Raw genomic sequence first — 17339 nt, 5'->3', positions numbered from 1 at the left:
GGCCTGAATCCCAATCCCGGAAATTCGGCCTCGACAGGGTGGAAAATAAATGCGATGAGTTCAGGAAAGAACGATGGGAATATCAAGATTGCATTTGCTCTTCGTGGTGGAAATGAGTGGTTAGCTAACGAAAGAGCGGAGATCGGATGCCATCACAGTCAGTAATTAAGCTTTTCACGTGGCGTCTCGCGTACCCGTTTTTCTCGCTTGACGCACGGCCTCACCTGGCGCACGGATTTCAGCCAATATCCTCACATAGATTTAAAGCTCTAGAGCTCACTATAATTTAAATTATTGCAAGATTTTGTAGAGTAACAGGCAATAGAGTATAGCAAATAAAACTACGTCATTATCTAGTCGCGATACCTAGTAGGAAGGCTGATCTGTCGCCCTTAGCGATTTATTAGCTAGGGGGCAGTGATAACCTCTACAACTAATTCCTTATTACTACTATTATCCTAAGGACTAAGAGAATGCTGTTTGCTTCTTTTTTTAGCCTGTTTAGCATATTAGATGTCTTTTTAGAGCTGCGCAGCTGCTAATCTAGCTTGCTTGTTGTCCTCCTTCTTCTGCTGCTTCTAAGCCTGCTCTTAGAGTTAGATTTCCTTTGCAGTAGCCTTTATGCGCTGTCTCTTTTCTATAACTTGCTCCTTCTTTGCTTTCTCTGTAGTTTTGCGCTTAGCATTTTTTTTTTTTAAGTCTCTTTACTTTTACTACTTCTGCTTTTTTTGTTTCTTGCTTATAAGCTTGCTAGACCTTGTTTAAGCTCTAAAAGATTACTCTACTATTTAAATTAAAAAAAAGTTTAAGCTAAAAAGCTTTACTCTTTTACTAACACTTTTTTTTATTAACTAGTGCTTTTTTAAGGCTGTAAACCTTTAGTTTTAAGAGGATGTTTTGCGTAGATAGCAAGTAGATTGTTTGTAAAAGCTGCTAAGCCTTAGAGTTATATATGTTATTAATAACTAATCTTAAAAGCTTAGCAATCTTCCTTTAATCTTTAGCTATAAGCACTAACTTTAAGCTCTTACTAAAGGAAAGTCTTTTAGCCTTAGGGTTATTAAATTAGTCTAGAATAACATTAGGCTTAAAGGGATAAAGACTGCAGGTTTTAAACCCTAAGAGAACATTCTTAGCAGTAAAAGCTCTCTTCTATGCTGCCTAAAACATGTAGAAGAAATCCCTCTTAGTAATAGCAGAGAAAGCTTAAGATTCTTCTATAAACTATGCTATCTTATAAGTATAAGCTTGTAAAAGAGGCCTAAACAAGCAGATGTTAAGCAGCTAAAGTATATAAGTACTATAAGAAAGATAGATAGCTAGAAGGATCTTGTTATTATTACAGTACTTAATAAACTTTATATTTATATAGGATCTATGTTTATTAAGAATAAAAAGTTAGTATCTCTGCTACGCCTTTAGTTTAGTCTTTTTATTAAAAATTGTCTTAAGCTATTAAAGCCTAAGGTTGTTGTTAGTCTATTTACTTAGAAATAAAGTAAAGAAAGCTTTATGTATTTTAGAATTAAAGTTCTAAAGCTATAAGTCTTAAATATTACTTATAACTGCCTAGTAGATAAGGCCTAGAGAGAGAGAGGATTTGTTAGCGCATATATAAGCAATTGTTGTTATCTACTCACAGTTGCTGTTCTAAACTATCTGCTTAATCCCACCCTTTTTATACTTCTGCTAGAAGAAGATCTGCTTTATCTTTAAAAGCACTCTAATTAAGAAGCCCTTTTTATCTATATTATACATGTTTTTTAGCTAGATATTGTATTATTTAATCTTATGCTTTAGGAGATTAAAATATAGTGCGTATTTAAAGGCAGAATTAGCTCTCTTTCTCTTCTTGTTAATGCTAGTAGTCTACTTTAATACTAGGTTAACTTAGTAATGCTTAAGGAACTAGTCTAGCTATAAGCTCCCTACCTGTTTACTGCTTATTTTAGTAGTAAAGTTGCGTAGTATGTTCCTTATAAGGGGTAGCCTTTACTTACATAGTCTTTTAATGTATTCTAAGAGCTCTCTCTTCTAATAGTTGTTTAAAAGTTATTAATTCTTATATTACTCTACATAGGAGCCTTAGACCCTGCGCTACCTTTGTAACAGTGTTAATTATTTAACACTATATTTTTTTATAACTTAAGTAATATTAACTTTTTCTCTAAACTCTAGGGATTCTAACGCTGCAAGCGCTTCTAAAATCAGGTCTATATTAGTGGAGTTAGTATTATGTGACAATTTTAGTGTTCCTGAGCAAAGTGTGCGCCAGGTGAGCCCGTGCGTCAAGCGAGAAAAACGGGTACCCGAATCTGGAACATCTGCTTGGCTTCCTCATCCTCGGCCATCTGCCACTACTCTCGTGCTATACTGCTGAGAGCACGCGGGTGCAATAAGGCCGGTGAAACAGGTTAACCTTGAACTTAGAATTGGATGTGCAAGGCTGCTACAAGTAAGATTGCGCACACGACAGCACTCCCTTTGCGGTGTTAGAGCCTTCCGCCCGGGTCCCTGTCCTCAGTGCAGTCTACGTAAGCCACCCCGGCATCTCGGGAGGGATGCTCAGGGTAATTATTGATGCCGCGCTTGCATATCGGCGTCGTCATGTTCTATTCTCCTTAGCCTAGTTGGGCCTAAGCCCCAGTCTCACATCCATTTCACAAACATGTCTTCCCGCCAGTCTCACCCCTCGTTTCCTTTGGTCCAAAACATATCCTCCGACTTTTATGTACTGGGGTTCCTCTATCTAGCGCAATTCGCCCCTTATTTGTAGCGTTAAATTTGTAGAGTTATCCCTCGTCTTTCCTTCCTTTCCCATAGTCCTCCTACCACACATATTTACGTAGGGACTGAAGTCGTAGCGCAAGTACAGTGGAATCTGCCTCAGCAATGAGGTTTCTTACAAGATTGCATGTTGTGATAGTGGTGGCTATCACCGGTGTTCTGTACCTCACCTGGATGCTACCATCGTCACATATCTCAACCCGGATTCAGAAAGTATGGGAAGGCTCTTCGCATCGACTTGTGGTATTCGGTGATGATTGGTCCGACAACAGCGAATATCGTATCTCCCCACCTCCCAAATCCACAACCCAAAATAGGGACCCTGATCGAGGTGAAATATGGACTGAGGTCGTTTGCAGAGAAGTGAATATGCCTTCTATTCCCCCCGAGTGGAGTGTGTTCTGACTCAGGAACAGTTGGCCTGCGATTTCATAGACAACTTTGCCCGCTCGAAGCCTACAAACTTGAATATGCCTACCGTTGGCTCGGTGGTTAGTAGTGACATCTACGCTAATGCGACGACCGAAACGAATCGCCAGACGCTCGCTTTGTTCGACTTCGAGGCCCAAGTACAACAGTTTATAAACTTCGAAAAGCAGAAACTTCTCATACCAGGACGCTTCCGCAAGACTGAGTCGACTGTATTTACCGTTTTCTTCGGCATCTGGGATCTCTTGGAGTACTCTACGTTGGACAAGGCAGAAGCAATCTATGCAATCGACCGCAGTATTGAAGAACTTTTCCATAACCTCAATTTGCTTCGCGACCACATTAACGAATCAATCAAGGTCGTCATTCCCAAGGTTGTGGACGTCACATTCCTACCGCGTTTCCAAATGAGGAAGAACGAGTCGACGAACGACTTCGCGCAGGATCAGCACCAATCCATATTCCTCTGGACGTACTGGAATACGGCGTTGTCTCAGACCGCTGTGGCATGGAGCGGAGGCGATATCTTTATGCCGGACTTGAACGGAATTGTGATGAACCAGGTGCGAGCGAAACAGCTCTATTCGAAGCACATATCCGACGCGTTCGGGTTCGGCAAACAGACGCCGCTCTTCGATGAAGTCGAACGGCCTTGTTTAACCCCGAAGACGGAAAACGATCCCGTGCACACTGCCGACATAGAGAAGTGCTTCGAGCCAGTTCGCTACTTATTCTGGTAAGTCAGTCACAGCTACGAACGAATTGTCTTATCTTAACTATAAAATAGGGACGATATCCATGTCAGCGGCCCTGCGCACAAGCTAATCGGAGTAGAGGCCGCTCGCTTGGTGCGCCGTAACAGTACTATCAATGTGGACGCTCGGGATCCTGCAGATAATGGTTCAGGTACGAGTCAGAAAGACGGCAAGAAAGGCACTGCAGATTTCGAATTGAAATTTCCTCCTGGATATTAATAGGACGTCCTAGAAGACATCGTTTAGAACTAGGCTAGATTCTTCCCTGGACAGCAGCCCGTCACGTCCGCCAAGGAGGCTGCATCCCAGTGCGATCCACGGTATCGTGTTCCCCGAAACGACTCCGCAGCCTGTTTGTGATCATAATAGCATTATCGGCTCCTTGCATAGCAGTGTGCTGGAATGTCTCTGTGGCATGGCTAGCTTGGTCGCTCTGGGAGATCGTCCGAGAACAAAGAAAACGTACCAACCATCAAGGTTCCTGCATTACCTGGAACAGTCATATTACTTGACTGCCTGCAGGTAGCAATGAAAGCACAATGGCGACGAGGGAATACGCTTAATAGCAACAAAGAATCTGTCGGTTTGTGGATATCCTTCGTACGCTTCCGTTCCTTCCTATTCATGGGACAATGAAAGTCGCCCTTAAAGAATCTCAATAAATCAGCAGCCATCATATCCACTCAAAATGTTCCCCAGTCAAATGCTGCGGCCGCCCGTCCTTCGCTCTGCTCCCCCTGTTGCGACATTTTTCAACATCCCTAGCAGGTACATCAAATCAATTATGCAAGTCGGCGATGATGCTTCTGCATCTAACATTGAGGACCCAAAGGCTACTAGTCAACTACGTAAGAGTAAAAGGGTTCAACAGTCCCGGAATACCTCTTTACCCGCTGCAGTGCGACGCACGAAAGAACCCGGAGCCCTCTCATCCAGCTCAGAATTGCCTCTGCACACTACTCAGAAGAGAGCAGCACCTCTTAATGATCAGATAAATGGAAGGGAAGAAGAGTGTGAGGTAGACAGTCATATTGAAACCACGGCATCTTACAATGCTTCATCTACGGACTCAAGAGACTTGTCAGGACATGTTTGTCTCTGCCAACTGGAACCCAAAATCCCTCGCCCAAGGAATGGTATGTCCGATTTCTTCTTTATCCTTAAACGCGACTTAGTATATCCGAGCTTCTTGCTCGAGAGTAGACAAAGGAGCCATTCTTTGTTTGCGGACATGCTTTCGATCAGCCGCTGATCCTTTGTAGCATTTATTCTTTATCGTCAGCACCACCAGCATGCTATCGTCGCCCGCAATCCTGGACTCGCAAATCCTGAAATTTCCAAGATTATCGGTGAGCAGTGGAAAGCCGAGAACGAGGATCAGAAGAAAGTTTGGCAAGATCTTGCTCAGGTATGGCGCATCTTTTTCTCGACAGCAATTCCCTGAGTTCCTTCTAACACCATGTCCAGGAAGAAAAGGCAAGGCACCACGAACAGTACCCTAATTATCGCTACCAGCCTCGCCGCCTTGGAAAGCCTAGCCCCTTACCACTGAATTCTTCTGGTCAACACACAGCCGTCGATAAGTACCGCTGCCGTCGTTGTAGTGGTCGAAGTATCAAGACTCCAACGAGCCCATTCCTCTCGTCTGGTAGCACCCCAACTTTGCCTCCCCTCACGTCCGGCGATATTGCTCCAACGCCTTGTTTCATGCCAAGCATGAGTAACCTCAGTCTGGAATCACCCGCTCACTACCGTCGTCGCCCTAACCCGTCGAATTTTAGCAATACTCAGGTGCCCTTAACTCCTTCAGAGACGGCAATATACAATCCTATATCTCCAGACTTAAAGAGACGTCGTCACAACCACTCTACTTCCAGCAATGGTCGCAGAGTTGAAGACGTCCACTTCAGCAGCACCCGTTGTGATTCACTTCATCCAATCAGTCATCAGGCGCGACAGTCCTCCCCAAATACAGTGGCAATGCCGCCTCCATGCACCCCCCGTAAACGCTCGGTTGACCTCAACGTGCTCGTCCCAAATCAACACGACCAGAGCCGAAGCGTTGAAGCAATGGTCATGAGTGTTCCTTATGCTACTAAAATCAAAGTTCTCGGTCGCATCACGCCCCCGCTCAAAGACCCCGGCCCAACTAGCCCCGCCATCCGAGTGCGTGGCGCGATCCTTGCCGTTGAAGGGGACGATATAACAGCCATTAAGGAGCTTGTTGAGTGGCTTAAAGAGTTCCTCGCCAAGGACCAGGAATACAGTCCGCGAATCGCCGAGCCACCCAAAAATCCCAGCGATGATCAAAAAGAGGTCATCTACGAAGAATACTTGGATCTAGTCAAAGAATGGCATGCGAAGAGTAGGGAGATGATTCAATTCATCACTACGCCTGTCTCGTCGGAGTCCAATAAAGACTCTCAGACTCCTAGCCGAGATACCTCGATAAAACCTGTAGTCATTCTTCCAACATACCAGCTTAGAGCCTCGGATACGTACACGTCACGCATTCCGATCCAAGATGCATATAGCCCGACGGATCACTGGCAGTGGATGGCTACGCTCTGGCGTGGTACTGTCGGCCCGGACTTGACGATCTATGTTCAGAGCAGTGAGTCGAAGGAGACGCCACCGAAAGGGAAGTTGGTTGAGCTGAACGAAGAAGTGAGGTGCTTGACCGTGAAAAAGGATAAAATGTCTCCGTTTGAGGAAGGAGCGCTTCGAAGGGTGGGGTTCGAGGTTAGTGAGTGGATTCGCGGTATTGGTTCGAAGTCTGGTTAAGACAATCCGAAATAGTTGTTTTTAAGGGAGATTTCTCAATGATAAGAAGACGGGCGATGTTGTGCCTAGCGCAAAGCTTTCATTAAGGGGATCTTGGGGCAGAGGATGGACTTTTGGGCTTATATAATATTGACAACAGCTGGCTGCTAGCAGTATATAGTTGGCGATATCTGGGATTTGGGCGAGCATCTAGGGCATGTAGAAGTGAATATGATTTTCGAATCCTATTTACTGTGCCTTACCGCTGACTGTGCTCCCTTGCTTCAGGAAACCGTTTGCTGACCGGGCGGTCGGAATCATCCCAGTCCAGTGGAATGGAGCACGAAGGGGAAACCATAAAGCATTAATGTATCAGCAGCCTTTATGGCACTGGCTGCATCTCTCCACCCTCTATTTTGAGAGCACTTTGCCTTGGCGAAAGCAGCGACCAAGGGTAAATGTGGCTAGTGCGTCACCAGGTGTGGCTCAGCCGCAAGCGAATAAAACCGAGTGCGGATGGTTGTCATCGCCTTTCACATGGCTAGCAGAACCCGTCACATGCCAGAACCCCGGCGTCCAGCGTCTAACTCGGAGCACGTCTCCGGATCGTGTCGTCGCCATTATGGACTACGGCTGACTTCTTCTGTCTCTTTTCCTCTTTGCTATCCCTCCTGTGTGCTGTGCCCTGCAATCAAACCTCTTAATGCCGCAGCTAGCTTGCGGATCCCCGACGGTCGACTCACGTTGGACTCACGTACGGAAGCCTCGAGTCTTGAGGCAAACGCTTTCAAGGTTCATTTGTGAATATGATTGGTATGGATAAACATATTCACTTTGCGAAACCGCACACTAATCAACAATGGTAGATCATGTCCTGGGCAGACCCTCTGTCCAGTTCCGCAAGATACAAGTGCTTGCCGTAGTATCCTTTTGGTCCTTCTACCTCTACAGGTGCGCTCATACCACGTCCATAGAGATATTTTCAAGCACTAACACCTGCGAAGAGGTGACCGCCATGGCCCACCCATTATCCGTCGCATATCCGCTCTCCTCTCCAAGAAACTCACCACTTGGCAATCGCTCGTCATAACCCTCCTCTACCTCTATGCCGCCCGAAACTTTGGCAAGCTCATCGGCCTCGAATGCCCCGAGCCCCTCTCAAACCTCTACTCGCGCTCCTACTTTCGCGCAACATGGGTTACGACAGCGCTAGACGCGGGCTTCTGGTCTGCTATGCACATACGCCGCAAAGGACTGCGGGATTTCTGTTCGCTGGTGTTTAGCATCTACTATATGATATGCGCGGAACAGGCGGATGAGAAAGCTAGGAAGATCCGAGGCACATTGACCGTGGACCATCTGCGCGTTAGCTGGAACAAGGGCACGACGCCATATTTAGCGGCTTTGACGACATTGATGAGGCCACGACTGATGGTTTACCCACCGCGCAAGATTAGGATACCAAGGCCAAAGGAGAGCTCTTATAAGGAGCCGGTGCAGGGATGGTTGTATTTTAATGGCCCGCTCTCGGCCTTGAAGAAGCATGACAAGGTTGTGTTGGATATCCCAGGAGGGGGTTTCGTGGCCATGGATCCGAGGAACCACGATGACAAGCTTATGGGGTGGGCTGGGAAGTCAGGGCTCCCAGTTTTAAGCCTCGACTATAAGAAGGCACCCGAGTTTCCGTATCCGTATGCATTGAACGAGTGCTACGACGTCTACCATACGATCGTGGCGACGCGGGGTCGATGTATGGGGCTCTCGGGGGAACTGGAACCTAAAATTGTTGTCTCGGGGGATTCTGCCGGGGGAAATCTCGCAGTCGGCATGGTCCTGATGATTCTTCAATCCGGGTCGACAGAAACACGGCAGTGGCAGGGTGAACGCGAGCTTCCACCTCCAGTCGGTGTTATTCTAATCTATCCTGCGTTGGATATGAACATCGGGAACTGGATGACGGATGAACAAATGGCGTTGATTCGCGACCGAAGAGTGCGTAAGACCAACCGCCTAATTCTACGGCGGAAGAGTGATGATTACCGCCATCTTGCCCCAAATACACCCGGTGTATCTGATGACGAGAGCGATGAAGACCGCCCGACTGCGCTCCCGAATCCTGGTTCTCCGGCGCCAACGCCTACAAGCTCGAAAGTCCTACTCAGATCCCCTCAAACGATGATCCGACTCTCAGCTGCTCATACTGGCATAGACAGTCAGTCGGGCTTGTCTCCGGCGAACACTAACCTTAAGCGATCAACCACAGACGCTACGGTCCAAAAACCAGACCCTTCAACGCCAGGAATTACTCCTATCCCAAAAAACCTAGGAACAGGCACGCAGCCCCTAACCCCGGCGCCCCCGGCTCATGCTCTCAGAACTCGCCTGGCAATGTCGAGTATGATATCCTACTTCAACGATCGCATTCTCACCCCCGAAATGATGCGCGCCATGATCATCCTCTACATTGGCCCACATAACCGCCCGGATTTCAGTACCGACTTCCTTCTCTCGCCTCTCCTCGCCCCGGAATCCCTTCTCGCAAAGTTTCCACGGACATGGATGCTTACAGGTGAGCGTGATCCCCTCGTTGACGACACTGCCATTTTCGCCGGACGATTAAGACAAGCGAAACGGGCAGAGTGGATTTTTGGTAAAGAGATGGGGCTATATTGGGCGCGCGGCGACTTCCAAGAAGAAGATTGGGTGAACGTCGACCTCATACCAGGTATCAGTCATGGCTTCCTGCAATTCGTAAGTGTGTTTCCTGAGGGTTGGAAATACATCCTGCGTTGCAGTAAATGGATGACCGAAGCCTTTGAATGGGCGGAGCGGTCAGAGGAGTTCCGCCAAGAGGCGATGAATGGTACTCTGGACACATCGACGACGGGGGGACCCATTAGACATAGAACAGCGCGGGAGGGTAGTGATTATTTTGGCTCCGGTGCAACGCTAGGCCTCGCCGAAGCCGTCAACGACCTGAGCAATGGCCGGCGACGACATCACAAGCGTTCCGAAACCGCATCCTCTGCAGAAGAAGACCGGCCTCTTGAAATGACAGTCGTCCGCAACTCTGGCGTTTCCAGAGGGAAGGGAAAACCATTGTCGCCGACACTCGACGCCACGTTCTTCCCAAAGGTCGCCCAACGTCCCACGCCGAATGGGAATGGCGGGCTGAACGGAAGGGGGAAGGGGAAGGGAAAGCGAGGCAGTAAGGACGGTAGAAGGAAGAGCCTTGTCAGTTTGGCGAGTGAAGATGATTTGTTAGGACGGAGGATGAAGGGGTTAGCGGGGGGGTTGATGGGGGTAGGGAGGGTGGAGGAGAATGGGTTGTAGAAAGAAGCAGGCGCTTTTATGGATTGGGATGTGAAGCGCCAGCTTTTAGAAAACCAAGATGTTGTGTATACGTGTGGGAAAGATTCGGCCCCGATATGGTGGAAGCATCGAACCGTGGTACTGCTGGTTGAATATATAGCAGTGGTGAATGCATGTAGAATACCACCCGAAGACATTTACGTACATCTGAAGACACTAACCCCTGTCCTTTCTGGCCGCACGCAATTTAGAATGACGTAATTGAATTGTTAATCTCGCTTCCCCTACAAGGACAGAGATGGTTGTGCTTTCCGCGTGATCTGGATTGGGCCTAGCGCCTACTTTCCACCTCTCGACAGCAACACCCCAAAGCTGAACTATGAAGACTCTATCACTCTCCATTGGCGTACCGATACGCAAAGGTCACATCGCAAATTGAATCTCGGATGCTACCTAGCACTTGGATTCCTGTATGGCCTTACCACAGTCTCCCACGTTGCTTTTTGAACTACCTTCCAGCAGGAATTCCGATCCTCGTCCCATCGCTTCGAGCCAGTCTCTTCATATCTGGCATCTCCAAGTCTCCGGATCGATATCATCAATGTTTCGCAAGAATGGAATATTGCTCCGCGCCCCTGCAGACGGGATCGCGCATGTACTACTTCGATCCGCGTAACTTTCTGCCATTGCTTTTTCAAAAGTCCAATTTTAAAAAAAAAACTCCTCGGTCTCCTTTCTTGACTCTCTTATCACTTCTCTTCTCGAACTCATTGAAACCTAACACCTAGGTTCAAGCCATTGGCATTCTTCACTTTTCCTTGCGATGGAGCTCCGATTGATGCGTTAATCAGAAAGCCCCGGACACACTCTTCAGAGCGGACGGAGCGTGTTCCCATATCAATAGAACGATCCAGATCGCATGCGTGCACCTCTTCTCCTCCTTAGCTAACGATACTTTTCCTCACCTTCGCCGAATTTCCTGGGCTCCCCTTTGATTCTTTACGTAAGGTGTCTTTAAATACCACTCTGGTCTCTCATCACACCAACCACCCTTCCAATAAGTGCGACCGAACTTCATTCCTTGCTCGACCGAGATCCCGATTAGACCTCCCCGATGTGTTATATTCTTTACACGCTTCATAAGTGCAATCACTGGGTCGCACAACCCCAGCCAGGAAACGGACCGGTGCTGAGGATCTGCTCTGATGCGGAGACACTACGGCTTGGTAGGCCGTGCCCGGAAACGGAACATCGGGTTGAGAATAGGAGTCAGGGCTTGTGTGATGGATGTATGTGGAAGGGGATTACAAAATGATGTTAAGGAGCAGGAGCACGAGAGGAAACTAAGACCATCTATGTCGAAACGAAGAAGAATTCCGAATGAAATCTTGGATGGGTGGAGCTTATGGAAGTTAGAGGAAGAGAACTAGTTGGAAGTTTGCTCCATCGCTATCATTGAGAAGACTATAATGGAAAATGTTCCGGGAGGATGGACAGGTCCCGGGCCGATCCCGCGCTCGCTTCATGCACGCTGAGCGACATACCGCTTCACAAACGCCACGCGGGCTTCCTCTCCACTCGCTGCCGTCGACGAAGCCGCAATTATCTCCGCCTTGTACACCCGATGATATATGGCAAGCTTAGCTCTTGCTATCACGACCTTCTATTTTAACGGCTACTTCCAATAGAGCAAACGGGTTTTGATCGACAGGCTAAAAGGCATCCTTTTATGTCCGCTGAATCTTGCGACATGCTTGATGCTTCATATATCACACCTCGACAACGGTCAGATTCGATCGGCATTGATTCACACTCACGGAAAGAGAAGAACCATCTAGTCTTTCTCGCAGGCCGAATATACAGAATAGCGAAATGGGCGTTGATCTTTTTGGGATTAGACAATTTCAGCCATGCAATACTTGCAACGTCCTGAACAACTGGCGTGAATGCCATGGTCTTCGAACATTCGAAAAGATTGACCTTAAGACTCCTTTTCACTTCCTGGTCCCGATGACCCTATCTTATCGAACTTGCGCTGGAAGTCCCTGAAGATTCTTCGTAGTCAAGAGTGGTTCTCATGAGGGTCGGTAGTGCAGGAAGCGGCCTTCGCTTACGAAGGGCATGTTCTCTGGGGCGACGTGGACTTAGTTGGCGAGATTATATGGTGCAATATTACTGGTTGGAACGGTGCGCACGACACTGCAGTATAGCGTTTAATATCAAGTATCACCCTGAGACCTCCAAAACTTACACATTCTGGATTGAGCGCAAAGCAAAGCTGTTTTAGCCAGAAAATTCTTGGCTTTTGTCTGGAATTCTCCATAATCGTAACTTGGCTAGTTCTTTCAATTTCATAGATCTACGTTGGGATCTATACTTTTCCAGAGTTTCCGGTTGATCTGATGGAAACGAAAGTCCACCTACATCTAAACTGAGAAATATTTTCTTTACATAGTCTTTGCCAAGGAATGTATTCGAACTAGCCGGAACCTTGACTCACTCCACTGCCTTGAACACACTGAGGAGTCTCTCAATAGACACTTCGCATTTTGGGTCCCTTGGGCGAACATTGATATTGTCCGCGAGGTCGTAAATGATCCTGCCTGCCTCGCTTGATGCCGGGAGACTCGATGAGGGTGATCTCGGGAAAGATAGGTTCGATGGGCTTATATTCAGCTCGATTGCACTAGCTCCTCCCCAGAGTGCAAGCTATACCACAGAAGATACGTCTACAAAACAAAAGGTCAAAAAGGTATTGCGACTAAGCCTGCTGTTAGTATGAGAGCTCTTACTATATCTACTCTGCGAACGCTAGCATGTGTTGAGCCTCCTAACCATGGTTCACGTCTCTCAGCAAAGAGACCGGCTGTTCATCTCTAATACCACGTGCTCCAGTCGAGTACCGCGTTACGAATCCGACGTGCTAAACTGCCATTGGACGACAAGGGCAATCATTGCCAATATATGGCAGACCTTGCCCAGATATAAACCGAGGCACTTTATCCACCAACCTTATAGCTACATGTAGCGTGCCCAATAGGCCGTACTACGGACAGTACTGAGTACGCTGTACAGTTAATTTGAGCTGTACGTGCTTACAGCAATCTTCTGTTAGTGCGTACAATAGCTATTGCTCTAAGTACTGTCTGTAGTACAGCATACAGTTACCCTTTTAGGATAGTTTATAAGGCTTAATCTAGCATTTTAAAAAGTAGGCACTAGAGCTGCTTTAAAAGGCTAATGAGTAGAAAATCTTATGTGTAACACTAATTTAGCTGCTATTAGAAGACTTCGCGTACCTATCTAAATAACATAGCTTATTAAAATTAAAACAATGCTTATTACTAACTACTTTTTATTATAAAATTACTTATTTTTATACTTTACAGCTTTATAGGCCTTATTAAGTTAATTTAATATTACTATTAACTATTTAAAAATACTATTTTTATAAAAACTTAAAACTTTATTAGTTAAAATTATATAAATCTATTAAGTTTAGCTATTAAATGTAAGGCCGCTAGGCTAGTCCTTACAAAAGAATGATAATGCATTGTAAGGCCGACAGCGGCTTGTACGGCGGTCCTTACGCGCGACAGGTATATATACTATTCTGTACGCAGATTGACTGTTGGTTGATTATTCGCACCTTTTTAATTGTATTGGCGCAGTGATACAGAGCTCTGTCCTTACATTGCTGCTCTTTAAGGTAGAGATTTGCTACTGCTTATATACATACAACTTTCTTATTCTGTGACTTACTGCATTTAACTATGCCTTGCTGCATCTAGCTAATTGTTCTTTATCTATTCTAGTCTAATATAGCTGCAAGCAGCTAAGGTTAAGCCTAATTATAACATACATACTCTAATCTTTAGAAGAATTACTTATTACTACATAGAGATTCTCTATAGTAGTAGCTTACTAAAGGTAAATTAAGCTATTTTATTTTTTATAACGTTAAGATTACTTTCATTTTTCTTACTATCCTAGCTATAAGCTATAAGTGTAAGAGGTGTTTAAGTGCTGCTAGCTGTACTATAACTAATAATTATAGCTATCTATTAGAGGTAATAATTAAAGCTACACAGCTACAAAAGCACTAGATTAAACACTAAATAGTAAGGAGCAAGCTTTTAGCTCTAGCTGCTTATATTACTAAGGAAAATATTACTAAGGAAAATATTACTAAGTGTCCGTACGCAGCAGCAGCGTCACAGTCTGGATACGAGCGATCGCGCACGAGCAGGACCACGTATCTCTGTCACATGATGCTCGTGCGCGAACCTCTGTGCGCGAACATCTAGATATCCCCCTTTTCCTCTGTACAGAGGAAAGACAAGAGTAATAGAACTAGAAACATGTTGCCCTTACTCTACCTACCTTATACACTGTGCACACTGTACACTACTCTTACTTTTGCTACTTAAGTGCTTATACTATAAGCAGCTAGCTATTAGAGCCTATTTAACACTAATTAGTAGTTAATTTAATTAACTATAAATTAGTAAAAGTAATAATAAAGTACTTACACTTTATAAAGTACTTTATTTTATTACTTATTTCTTAAGAAAAGTAACAGCAGAGTACTTATACTTTATAAAGTACTTTATTTAGTTACTTATCTTTTAGAATAGCAGATTAATTCTTTACATTATATAGCAAGCTCTGCTACTATATAAAGTAAAAAGAAGATAGTGTAAAACACACACTAAAGCTACTAAAGCTGCACAACCTAGCAGCTAGACAATAGCACATTAATCCTTTACATTACACAGCAAGCTCTGCTACTGTACAAAGTAAGAAGGAGATAGTGTAAGGCGCATACTAAAGCTATTAAAGCTGCATAACTTAGTAGCTAGACAACAGCAGTACCTGCGCAATTTACTAGAAAAATAATTAACTATACTATTATAATAAAATTCTATTAGCAACTAATAACTTTGTGTAATAATAAAAAAAATAAAGAACAATTTCTATTATATAAATAACTTATAAAGAACATAGGGATATTAAAGGCAACACTACAGAACAAGACTAGCCTAAAGTACTAGAATAATAAGATTAACATGTTAGAAGCTTTAACAAGCTTATAGACTTAATTATATATAAGCTATATAATTACTAATTTACATATAATAACTTAGAAGGGCGCTACTTTTCTAAGTGCGTATATAAAAGATTTTAAAAGATAAATACTATAAGACTTCTTAGCACTTAGCTACATGTTTAAAAAAGAGCTTATATAAGTGCTAGAGGACAAAGGAATCACACTATAGCTAGGCACTAAAGGTACCTAAGCCTAGAAGCTGTATAATATAGCATAAAGAAAGGTAATTGCACTAAAAAAGCTTTATATGTAACCTTTATTACTATATAAAGCTCTGCACAGAAGCAGACTAAACATAATGCTGCTATTAACACTAAACATACTAGCATTACCTGCTTCTACACTTTAGCTAGCACTACACTAATTACTGTACAAACAATACATGCTACCCTACCTAACGCCTGCTCCACACCCTTAATTGTACACACCACCGCCTGCAGTAGTGTATGCACCACTAATACCACCTGCACAATCTATACTACATTACAACCTGTATAAACTTCCACCCTAGAGGGAAACTGCTAAAGAAAAACTCCTAGTAAATAAAATTATATAATTTTAAAAGGCATAAAAAAAGAATAATAACTACATAAGTTAACTATATAACATTTTTATAAATAAAATAAGGATCTTTATTAATCTATGTTAATAGCTAAATATTTAGAAAACTTAGTACACAGACATCTTTCTAGATATCCTAAAAGGTTAGGCAAATATGTACTATATGCATAACATAGGCCCTAGACATAACTAGAAGCATTTATATAACACTTTAAGTAGTTACTTTAACACTAATGTAAACTATAGCTAGTACTAGACAAACTAGACAATAATAACCTTTACATAATGCTAATAAAAGAACTTTAATAAGAGTTTATATAAAGTCTTTAAAATAATAATTAATAAGCTTACGCTTATATAAAGGGCACTAAGAATAGAATTCTAAGAAGATGTTCTACTGCACACTACTGTTATATAAGCCTGTTAAGGACAACTAAAACTAGAACATGCTATGTTTACTATTAAGCCTTTATGCAAAGCTTTATTTAGTAACTTATAGGCATTACTTTAAGTTACTATAAACTAAAGGGTAAACTAATACTTCTAGGAACTACCTAATGCATACTACACAGACTGCTAATATAACTCTACATAATAAAAGTTTGCACAACAAAAAGAAAGCTTCTCTTTATGTAAAAAAGAATAACATAAAAAATCTCTATCTAAGTTTAGGCCACAATCTAGAGATAACTGCATATAGATAAAGAAGTGCTTTGTCTACTATAAAGAAAGATGTTAGTTATTAAACTACTCTTATAATAACTATACATAAGCAAAGAACTAGTACATTGCCTTATATAAAGATTTTTATAATAAGACCTTATTATATAAAGCTATTACCTTATACATCTAAGACTTTAAAAGTTACTTTAAAAAAAAAATAATTTACATAATATAAAAGAAATAAAATAAAAGAGTAAGAATACTAAAAAAGCTATTAACTACCTTACCTCTACTACTTATCTACACTGTGTAACAAAAGAGGACATCTACAGCATTAAACCTAAAGAATATGCTAAGCAGTTTATTCTTAATAACTAATACTATACAGTATACTAAGGCAAACTATAGAACATAGGCGCAGTAAAGATCTTTACTATTAGTAAGTTTTAACTTAAGGCATACATATAAGAAAACTTATATATAAAAATTAATTAGATACCTAGCTAAATAAATATTAGCTTTAAAGGCTAGACACTAAAGGGATTAATTAGTACTATACAAATCTAGAACCTAATTAGTCTAGTTACATACTATATTCTAAAGACTCTAACACTATTTCTGCTATTACTAGTAGATGCTAACTAACTTAGGGCATACTTTAATAACATTTTAAATGTTATTATATGTAAAGATAAAACTACTGTCTTTATTATATAAAAATAAAGACACTTTTTTTTTAATGTTAGTAAAAAAGAATTTATGTCTTTCTTTACTAAATTAGAACTCTACTGCCTCTACTACTAATTTAGACACCCCTGCATAGAAAGACTCTAGAAGATGCTAACTAGCGCTAGCCACAACATTAATGCTGCAGTGCTAGAAGAGATTAAGAAGTTCTGCTACCTCTACTAATTATATAACTAGGCCTTATAAAGATTTAAGTTTATAATTAAAAATAA

At 43.1% G+C, this 17339-nt stretch overlaps 4 protein-coding genes across 4 annotated transcripts; all 4 read left to right on the top strand.

The window, feature by feature from the left end:
• Positions 1–2720: 2720 nt before the first annotated feature.
• On the top strand, positions 2721–4190 carry BDR25DRAFT_296139 (uncharacterized protein; the record flags this gene model as incomplete). The annotated part of the gene is made up of 3 exons (XM_033688895.1): positions 2721–3150; positions 3204–3952; positions 4004–4190. Exons 1-3 carry the CDS (start codon positions 2893–2895, stop codon positions 4188–4190), a joined length of 1194 nt encoding a protein of 397 aa, XP_033541787.1. The 5' UTR covers positions 2721–2892.
• A 565-nt stretch (positions 4191–4755) lies between these two features.
• BDR25DRAFT_241442 (uncharacterized protein) lies at positions 4756–6755 on the top strand (the record flags this gene model as incomplete). The annotated part of the gene is made up of 3 exons (XM_033685743.1): positions 4756–5107; positions 5234–5379; positions 5439–6755. 3 exons carry the CDS (start codon positions 4756–4758, stop codon positions 6753–6755), a joined length of 1815 nt encoding a protein of 604 aa, XP_033541786.1.
• A 536-nt stretch (positions 6756–7291) lies between these two features.
• Positions 7292–10067, top strand: BDR25DRAFT_346471 (alpha/beta-hydrolase; the record flags this gene model as incomplete). Its single annotated transcript, XM_033694148.1, has 3 exons — positions 7292–7547; positions 7601–7685; positions 7739–10067. Exons 1-3 carry the CDS (start codon positions 7541–7543, stop codon positions 10065–10067), a joined length of 2421 nt encoding a protein of 806 aa, XP_033541785.1. The 5' UTR covers positions 7292–7540.
• Positions 10068–11160: 1093 nt separating this feature from the next.
• BDR25DRAFT_241504 (uncharacterized protein) lies at positions 11161–11361 on the top strand (the record flags this gene model as incomplete). The annotated part of the gene is made up of 1 exon (XM_033685748.1): positions 11161–11361. One exon carries the CDS (start codon positions 11161–11163, stop codon positions 11359–11361), a length of 201 nt encoding a protein of 66 aa, XP_033541784.1.
• Between the last annotated feature and the right edge of the window lie 5978 nt (positions 11362–17339).

This window comes from Lindgomyces ingoldianus (assembly GCF_010093535.1).
Source record: "Lindgomyces ingoldianus strain ATCC 200398 unplaced genomic scaffold BDR25scaffold_42, whole genome shotgun sequence".
NCBI classification, from domain to species: Eukaryota; Fungi; Ascomycota; class Dothideomycetes; order Pleosporales; family Lindgomycetaceae; genus Lindgomyces; species Lindgomyces ingoldianus.
The sequence above is the reverse complement of the archived record's forward strand: the minus strand, read 5'-3'. Positions and strand labels throughout refer to the sequence as shown.